The 9,805-nt window shown below is 36.1% G+C and overlaps 1 protein-coding gene across 2 annotated transcripts; it reads right to left on the reverse strand.

Annotated features, from left to right (window-relative positions):
• Positions 1–2,095: 2,095 nt before the first annotated feature.
• hapln1a (hyaluronan and proteoglycan link protein 1a) lies at positions 2,096–8,173 on the reverse strand. Of its 2 annotated transcripts, none has more exons than XM_019100712.2 (4): positions 7,933–8,173; positions 3,741–4,070; positions 2,705–3,031; positions 2,096–2,616 (listed from the first exon to the last, which is right to left on the reverse strand). In XM_019100712.2, the coding sequence occupies exons 1-4, from the start codon at positions 7,994–7,996 to the stop codon at positions 2,327–2,329; spliced, it is 1,011 nt and encodes a 336-aa protein (XP_018956257.2). In that variant the 5' UTR covers positions 7,997–8,173; the 3' UTR covers positions 2,096–2,326. The 2 variants fall into 2 exon arrangements, with proteins under 2 accessions (XP_018956257.2, XP_018956265.2); XM_019100720.2 differs by having other exon boundaries at positions 2,705–3,007; positions 7,933–8,172.
• Between the last annotated feature and the right edge of the window lie 1,632 nt (positions 8,174–9,805).

Here is a 9,805-nt window from a genome sequence, read left to right on the forward strand (position 1 = left end):
TAAGAGACTTCATTGAAAGAATGAGTTTGTTACAGAAAACCTTGTATAAAGGAGGGGATTTGGATAATCAACATTTATGAATAAAGAATTCAATGTTCAGGATGATGAAGTTTACAAAATTGTCGATTAGTCTTCATGCTCATAATAACAAATAATTGCTTTCACATTTAAAGTTATCATCAATCTAACTTTGGCAGAGAAAGTGTAAAAACAGTCTTTCCAAAATGTCTGTACACTTTGACAATCAAAAAACAACTGGCATAGAGACTCCTCAGTACAATCACACAAAGAGCATTCTTCCCACATCCATAAACTTAAAAATATTAGTTGGATATATTTTATGTAAACCCTTAGGTGCATACCTTTGTTAATTATAGTTTTGTAATTAAATTACGCAATGTAATGTAGAAGGACAAACAGACAGACTTTTGATGTGCCTTGTGTTTTTGTAGTCCCTTCGCCATATTTAATTTGATATGAATATATTTCCCCGCTGGTACCGCAGTGTCATTGTTCGTTAATTCTCATGGTTTTCTCATTTAAGACTTGGAAGACACTTTGCTATTTTCCATTGCAGAATTCATTTATTTATTTAGTTTTTAAACAACTGGAATTAATTTACGTTAAAAGAACCGAATTAGTCACAGAACATTGTATAATTGTAGCAAGCTTTTTCCACATATGCTTCCAAGGCTTCTCATAGTCGCTACTAAAATCAATATAAAAAAAACCATCACATGCGCGCACGTAAAAAGAAACACAATAACTCACCTAAAAATAAAGGGAAATGAAGGATAATTCTTCTCAAAATCAGCAGAGTATTAGAAATGCATTATGTTGTTAATTTCAAGTTAATTTTGTATTGGGAAATGAAGGCCATGCGTAGCCAAGCTGGCATTCATACTACAACGAACATTGTGTTCTTAGCTTCTGGACCTTCAAGATCCATGGTTATAGACACTATAGAATTATTACAGCTCAATGGAGAGTAAAACAAAAGCCATTTCATTTTTATGGTTTTTATTTTTCATTTAAAATTTGATTCATAAACCATACAATGCGTTTCAGATTTTTGAAAAAAGAAAAGATATTTTGTGCATAAAAAAAAGACAAACTCAAGCAAAATGTAACTTATGTGCACTGTGGCTTCTGTAGTTCAAAGCGAAGTTATAAGTGGAGAATATTTTACCCTCCCATAAACAACATATTTCAATACAAAGTGGCAAGTAATAGATGTTACGTTCATCAATAAACAGATCTCATTATCTGAAGTCATCTACACAGTGCCTGTCACAAAATTCCAATGTTATTGTTCAAACATGGGCACAATTTTATATATGGCTTTTAGTGCTGTTCCTCTTTTCGCAGAGAACAGTGGAATTACAATATCATTCAGTTGAGACTTATTCATATCTACACTTAAGCAGTTAGGCTTAAGCTAGTCGTGAAATGTTGAATATACAACTGGTCCTTAAAGAATCTCTCAGTGTAAATTCTCTTTGTAGTTCTCTGCCATATAACAAAGTTCAATTCATCATTAGCAGTCTGTCAAATTCTGTCACTGTCTGTGATGAAATACTTGTCAAAATCACAACTACAAACAAATATGAAACAATGGATGAATATAAAGAAAAAAAAAGGGTAAACATGAGGAATGACTGTTACTATGAAACAATGGATGAATATAAAGTATATTCATATAGTTGTTATAAAGCATTGTAGAAGTAAGGGCCAAACACATTCAACTGTTCAACAGATAAACAACATAAAAGTACAAGAAAATAAATAAAAATTGAATAAAACAACAAGAAATAAATTAAAATAAAAGAAAGATACCAAGAAAGAAATTAGCATTTGAGTAAGATCACAGAAGTGTTTTAGAAAGAGAAAGATGTCAGGTCCATTTTGCATTTCAGTTTGGGCAAGTTTCAAAAACTTTCTGTCAAGTTTATACTATTCAATAATATTTAAATGTTTTATTGCAATATCACTCTCATCACTTAAACTTACATACAAAAGGTGTACAAAACCAAAATTATCAAAATTAAACTACCCTAACATTACTTCCATCATGTCCTTCAATAAAATTAATGTGTGTTATTCTCATCACTTTGTTGTTCATACATATGGTGTACAAATCTATATAAATTGTAAATGATAGGTAAAATAACTGTTTACATTAATATTCAGAATGTTGCAGAATGAAATGGTTTTTACAGTATCCTGTCACAGTTATGGCTAGTTCATGCAAAAAGTCCTTCATAAGTTTTGAAGTGAAAACCTGTGTATTGCTGCTCATTTGGCTGGTGACGTGACATGAAGAGCTTCACAGCTGAGGTTTATAGCAGTAGACACCGTACAGCTTCTGCTTTTTGTCGGGGAAGCCAACAAAGCGAACCGCAGCCTCCGTGGGACTGCAGTTCTTCCTAGGCCTGGAGATAGGATAACGAACGCTACCGTCGGCCAGCCAACCAGCATCACAACGGTCGTATCCCAGCAGCTTCCAGGCAGCATATATATGGCCCACCTTTGCGATCTCAGCTCCATCTCTCTTACACGCGTCAACAGCCTCATCAAAGTTAAGCTTCTTGGGCAGGATCAGATAGTAAAAGCGACCTGTGATGGGAACCAGAGAGTTTCAGGATTGTGGACACAGACAAACGTTATGCTCCATTTTATGCTAGAATTGAATGCTTTAACTCACCTCTAATGCTGGCTGTGAAGCAGAACACATCATAGCGGCTGTTGGACTTGTCCTGTCGGCCGTATGTTCTCAGTCCAGCTGAGGTCCTCGCACCTCCGCAGGGCTCTCTGGGTTTGGTGATGGGGTACTGCACGGTTCCGTCATTGAGCCAGCCAGCATTGCACCAATCCATCCCATTTCTCCATTCCCCATAGAGCTGCTCGAAGGAGGCGACAACAGCATCCTGCTCCAGACACGCGGCCTCTGCATCTTGGAAGTTGAGGTTGTACCGCCCCAGACGAGGGGAATATGGGAAAACAACCCCTGTGAAAGAAAGTAATTTTTCCCCTGAGGAAAAGTTCAACTGGGTTTAACATCAGACTGTTTTGATGAAGATATTTTAGGACGACCCCGCTGAACAAATAAGAAAGATATTAATAAAACCACAAGTTTTAGTTTTCTGAGAGCCTCCCTGCTTAGTTGAAAATATTTATGTGGTACAGTGTTAGAAAAACAAACAAACAAACAAACAAAAAAAACCTTCCAAGTGAGAGAAAATTACTTGCAGGGCTAAGGCTTTTCAAACTTAGACTCCATTGTTCCAAGGTTAACAATGGCTAGTTGTGCCAGCCTGTTTCATTATGCTCATGCCCCTCACTTTTTCTGTGTAAAGATCCCCATTGTTTCTCTGGAGGTATGGTCTTGGCCAAGAGCACGAATAACAGGATATTACTGGAGAGTGAGCAAATAATAAGTGGCAAAAACAAGTGTTGAAAAAAAGTGTCTTCACATTTCAAGCGCTAATGCTGAAGACTATTTATTGAAATGAACAGCTCAAATGTGGCTTATGAACTGTAGAGAACGAATGAAATATGTTCATACGCCAATGGCAATTTGTTACAGATTACAGCCAGTGCATATATGCCAATATGGAGACATGTATGTAAAATATCTACTTTTGGCTTTAGTAAGTGACTTTGAATGAAAAGAGCATGCTAAATATAAATGTTACAGGTAAAATGACAACTTGCTTGACATCATGAAATAATAAAGTTACCTTGCAATTCAAGGTCCACTTCAACAATCTTGTCGTTCATGCCGTTGATGATCTCACACCTGTATGTGCCATAGTCGTTCAGTTCTAGGTTTGTAATAACTAAAGTAGCATCATTGTCATCCACCTCCAACAGATAAACTCGGTCCTGGAAATCTCCGTATGTTCTCTTGTGGAACCCCATGGAGATGAGCACATCAGTTTTTGTAGAGTCATCCTCAAGTTTGGTCCACTTGATTCTGTTTACGAACATACTGGACTGACCTTCCAGTCTGCAGGGCAGGGTGATATTGTCACCTCTGTTGGCGTAGACCTTGATCCTTGACCCAATATCTGAAATTAAACAAAATGGGATGTCTATAACCATGGTTTTAGATCAATCCATATATTTTGTCTTAAGATTGTGAAGAAGAACAGTAGCCACAAAAGAAAGAGACGCAGTGCCACACAATCTTAGCTGAAGAAATAATCTAATTATGATTTACTGGAATCAGATGATGTGCTTGCTCACACACTGGGGAACCACATACACCATTTTCCCATTTTATGTCAATGAAGACAAATGTTCCCTCCTTAAACCAGCAACCTTTTTGCTCACAGTTGCTGTGACTATATATCTGGTAGTAACTGCTATGTCTGTTTGTGGTTAGGGGCATAATTGTCACATTAAGCCCCTTAAGATGTTTCCTGATCTCTATCTGAGTCTTGGAGGCCCCAATCCATCACAGCTCTAGATGAAATATTTGATGGATACCAAGAAAACTAAAACCGACCCAATAGTTCTCCTGGCTGGCTACACTTCACCATCAAAGTATCAATTGCACAGCAGGCATGATTAGATTTAGCTTAAGACTCCATAGTCTCATTTTCCCAGTGGTTTAAACTGTCTACAGATGCATTTTGCCAAATTATTCAACCATTTTTTTTCAAAGAAATTAATAATTTTGTACAGCAATGATACAATAAATTAATCAGAGGGGACAGTAAAAACATATATAATGTTAAAAAAACATTTATATCTTAAATAAATCCTGCTCTTTTGAACTTTCTATTAATCAAAAATAGGGCTGTCAAATGATTAATCACGATTAATCACATCCAAAATAAAAGTTTTGTTTACATAATATATGTATGTGTACAGGGTATATTTATTATGTATATATAAATACACACACATAAATTATATATTTAGAAAATATTTACATGTATATACATTTATATATTTATATTCTTATATTTTATATTATATATAAATATATTTAATATATAAACATAACATATTCTTCTTAAATATATACATGCATGTGTGTGTATTTATATATACATAATAAATATACACAGTATACACACATATATTATGTAAACAAAACTTTTATTTTGGATGTGATTAATCGTGATTAATCATTTGACAGCCCTAATCAAAAACTATATCATGATTTCCACAGCACAGACGTTTTCAACTGTGATAATAATAAGAAATGTTTCTTCAGCACAAAATCAATGTAATTCATGAACAATCATGTGAAACCGAAGACCAGAGTAATTACTGCTGATGACTTTTCCATCCCGTGAATTAATTACATTTTAAATATATTTAAAATAGACAACACTAATTTTAAACTGCAATATTATTTTTTACTGTATTTTTGTACAGTTTTTACTGTATTTTTGATTAGAAATGCAGCCTTGGTGAGCATAAGAAGCTTCTCTGAAAACATTCAAAACTTTTACTACTCTAAATATATAATGTAAAATGTTCATGGTGTCTTAGTACATGATATCTAATGCATTAATGTTAATGTATTGAACCTTATTGTAAAGTGTTACCAAACAACAACTTTCAATGAATCCCATCATCCCATGCATAATAATCGAATGATATTCAAGTATTCTCTGAGTTCTTGATCTGAAAAGTACATTTTAGGTACAAGTTTATGTGTAGTTTCTTCATCCACATTTTCTTTTTGCCTATGACTTTCACAGAGCTGTTTTTAGCCTTCTGACCAGCATGCTTTACAACTAACCTTAACATTCAGATGCAATGTATCTGAAGAAAAACCTTTCCCACATGTTTGAAACAAATATGAGACTCATTAGCAGGCACTCAAGACTTTCTCTCTTATGCTTCAAACCACTTACCTTACCTTAGTCCACTATTACTCCTTGCTCAGCTGAGCTGGAGCCTTTCCAATTAGTAACGTGCCCAGCATGTGCTCAGAATGAATACACATGGTTCTAACATCTGAATGTTTCATTGATCAGAAGCCACGTTAAACTGTACTGTTTCCACCTTTAATTATACAACACATCATTCACATTATGACCAACTGATGAGAGACTTTCCTCTTTTTCTAGAAGTAATTAAAACTAAGCCCTACATTTCTTACACTTATTAACACCCCACATCTAATCCCTATTTACACTTCACTGTGAGTCATGCACTCTCTCACACACATTCTTCCTAATAAACTCTCACTTAAGAGACAGTGTGCCAAAGTTACAAGCTGGAACCAGAAAGAACAGATGAAAAATCTCTTAGAAAAAATGATTAAGTACACCTTTCAGTAACCGCAGCTACCACTTTTGCAAATTTATAACTAGGCTTTTCAGATTTGGTCTCCACACATCTCTTTGTTGGCAGAATACATGCAAATAATTGCTGGTACGATTTTGTACCAATTTTGCACAACTCTCAAATATCATCTCAAACCAACTAACCGATAATATTCACCATATACCCAACTCCCACCAGTCCCCATGATCAACCCCCACCCCCCATCCCCCATCTCCATGCAAGCAAACACAAGGAAAATGTTTACACTTGAACATCAGAATGGAAGTGCTTGAACACATCTGCTGCATAAACAGTGGGGTTGGAGCCTTTTACAATACAAAATGATGCTTTGTGTGAGGTGCACAACACTAAATGCATGAAAGCACCCTGATTAGGGCTTAACATCTGTGTATACAAGTGTCATATGGAATCGTTCCCTCACAGTCAGTCTTGATGGCTACACTTCACTTCTTACACTTTGCTGAACAAGCAGAGGTCAGTATGAATTATGAGCATGAATTATTGCACACAACTGAATGGGGCTCCCTCTATTATAACCATCTTACTTGTGTATTGACATTTAGGGTCTCTCTCTCTTTATATGTATTATAGTCAGTTTATTGAATGTCTCTCCTTCACTATCTCCGCTTTTCTCTCACCCATCACACACAAAGCCATCCTCTTTCTCATTCACACACCCCCCCACTCAACCATGCCTGACTAATGGCTGCATTATGTCTTGAACAGAGCCTCTGTGAATCAGGCCCATCTTGAGCAGTCTCCAACAGCCCAAAACCATACAAAACTTTCACTCCTTTCTCCAGTCCCCACCTCTTCTCCATCAGCCCCAGCTTAGCCCAATTCATGCAAACCCATCACTTTACAGACCATTACATCAGAAGGAAAATTACTGCATTCAGCAAGGGGCTCTTTATATTTTCAGGAGCTGTTAATCATTGCTGTAGCTCCTGACAGATACATGTATTCAGTAGCATCAGTGTAAATTCTGAGGATTTGGCAACACCCATACAGCTGCTTACTGGCAATATGAAGGTCCACTGTGTGCCTCCTCAGCTACCAATATGCTCCTGACATTACTGGCCATTAAAAGCCAATAATGCATTTACCCTCAAATAGAGGTATTAGATCTGCACTCAGATGTGATCAGCAGAGCCACTTTTCACAGTCAGTTCGGTGACGGCTCTCATTCTCTACTATCTGTCAACAACGTTTAAACAACTGCTAAATTACCTGCAGCACATGGTTTAGAGCTTATGAAAGACTGTGGTGAGCTGCATCTTTATGGCTGTGTGTGTGTGCATTTGCATAATGGGAGGAGTCTTTTAGAGATGAACAGTGGAATATTGCATTAAAATCTGGTTCATTGTGTCTGCATCAAGTAATAGCTACGAAGAAATCATGTTCATCCATTGGGTAACTTATTCCTAATTCTTTTTAGCATCGGATGGTTTAATAAATAATAAAAAATACCCATTTTTTACAATTAATGCTGTGCAGTTTTTCAGTATTACATTTATCTACCACATTTATATGTACAGATGCAGAAATGTGCATGCCTAACCATAATTTCATTCATTCATTCATTCATTAATGCACGAGGGGATCAGAAGTGGTTCTTACCTTGTGCTTTGACTTGTAGACTGCTTGCAAAGACCACCAATGTCAAGGAAAACAGAGCGATCATCTTGTCTTTTTTGTTCTTTGCCTAAAGGCCTTTTGACTAGGAAAGCAAAAGAACAAAAACAATCAGGTAATAAATCTGGAAGGAGTATGGAAAAATACTTTCTTCCTCTTGATGCTGATGAAGAGGTGGAGGTGTTGGTAGTTGTGCCACAAGAAAGATTGGGCTCCTCAGAGGTCCATACAAAAGGCTTATATTGAAGCCTTGGCCAATTTTGGCCACTCCCCTTCCCCTTTGAGAGAGACCAATCCCATAAACATAAATCCCGATCACCCTACTTTGTTGTTTTTTTTTTTGGACTCCCTCATTTAAGAACAGCTTCCCTTTCTGCCATGCATGGCTTTCTGTTTAGATTTTAGGAGAGACGTGTGGACTACAATGTGTTGTTTGTGCTAGCTGCATTATGGTTTGCAGTAATTATCCAAAAAAAACATCCATCTAAAAAAATAAAATAAACCTTTAAAAACAAAACATACAAAAACCACTTTAAATACTACTCTACAAAAATTTAATTTATACATCACAAAACAAATCTAAATATTTCTTTCTCAACATGTAGTCTTGGTACTTCAAAGAAAATCTGTCCAATAGTGATAATGTCTCACTGGAAACAATGGAGTCAACTGGACTCCCCACTAAGAATATATTAATTCAAAACATTGAACAACATTCATATGCTCTCCAAATGCAGAATTACACAACCTCTTCACCTGCTTGTAATACATGACTAGTGCAATGTGACTTTGCTGATTGATTTTTCATTTGCCTGTACCTTCTGTGTTGATGTTTTAAGTCAAAATCTGCCAGACAGATTAACGATCAAGCAAGAAATCCAACAAACACCCACCTTCCCATCTGCCCCTCTCTTCAGTTCCTCTTGAAAACTCTTCTTAATACTAAACTTAATCACATATTAATAAATTAACGACTTTATAAAGATATGACAAGCCACTTAAATGGTAAAGATATGACTAAACAAAAGAGTCTGGACCCTAAAAAGACCTCATTATCATTGGAGAGATATGATGAGAATATGGAAGGAGAATTGTCTGTCAGGATGTTTTCTTAGTCATCCCAATGAAGTGATGGTTAAACGGAATAACATGTTCAACACAGATGATGTTTTAAGCCCCATTACAGTTATTTCAGCTGTGATTTACAGACTGTAGGTGAGAAAGGTATGCTCCATCCCCACAGGGCATCGTCATGCTGACTAAAGCTCCATCGAGTCATATGTTCCCCACCCTGAAAAAACAAAAACACAGAAGACAGGGGCCATTATGCCAAAACCATCACACTGACTGATTTGCACAAAAACTGTGGAAAATGAGAAAGGGTCTCTGGATTGGAGCATGACTGACTGGAAATCTCATTTTCATTTATGTTTCATAAATATTTTCATTTTCACTTATGTTCTGAATGGTAATAATGTGGGTCTTAAACACTTACTAATGTTTGATTACACCAGATGATGTCATGAGTTGCTTATTATTTTGTTCCAAATGCTTAAAAACAAAAGAACCAATTTGCTGAAATAATCATTGTGGTTATGAAAGCTAGTGTGGGCAGTTTGTTTGCTTGCTCTTTACTGGTTAATTCAGGAAAGTGAGGCGATTTGGCTAAAATTCCATTTTGAGTTATTAAGTTAAAAGAAAACAGGTTTTTGTTGTAAAATTCACAGCTGAAATGTATGACTGACTAGTGTACAATGGCAAAAGAGAACAAAAGCTTTAAAAGATAAGGAATTTGTGATATGACCAATTTCTATTAAAGACAAAGAGTATATAACTTAATCCTGGCCTAAATCCTTCT

This window comes from Cyprinus carpio, chromosome B5 (genome assembly GCF_018340385.1).
Source record: "Cyprinus carpio isolate SPL01 chromosome B5, ASM1834038v1, whole genome shotgun sequence".
NCBI classification, from domain to species: Eukaryota; Metazoa; Chordata; class Actinopteri; order Cypriniformes; family Cyprinidae; genus Cyprinus; species Cyprinus carpio.

Coding starts and splice junctions, on each gene's coding strand:
- hapln1a (XM_019100712.2), bottom strand. CDS start 7,996: ATGATCGCTCTGTTTTCCTTGACATTGGTGGTCTTTGCAAGCAGTCTA. Junction 4,071..7,932: donor TCTACAAGTCAAAGCACAAG/GTAAGAACCACT, acceptor GTTTAATTTCAG/ATATTGGGTCAAGGATCAAG. Junction 2,617..2,704: donor CTTCACAGCCAGCATTAGAG/GTGAGTTAAAGC, acceptor TTCCCATCACAG/GTCGCTTTTACTATCTGATC.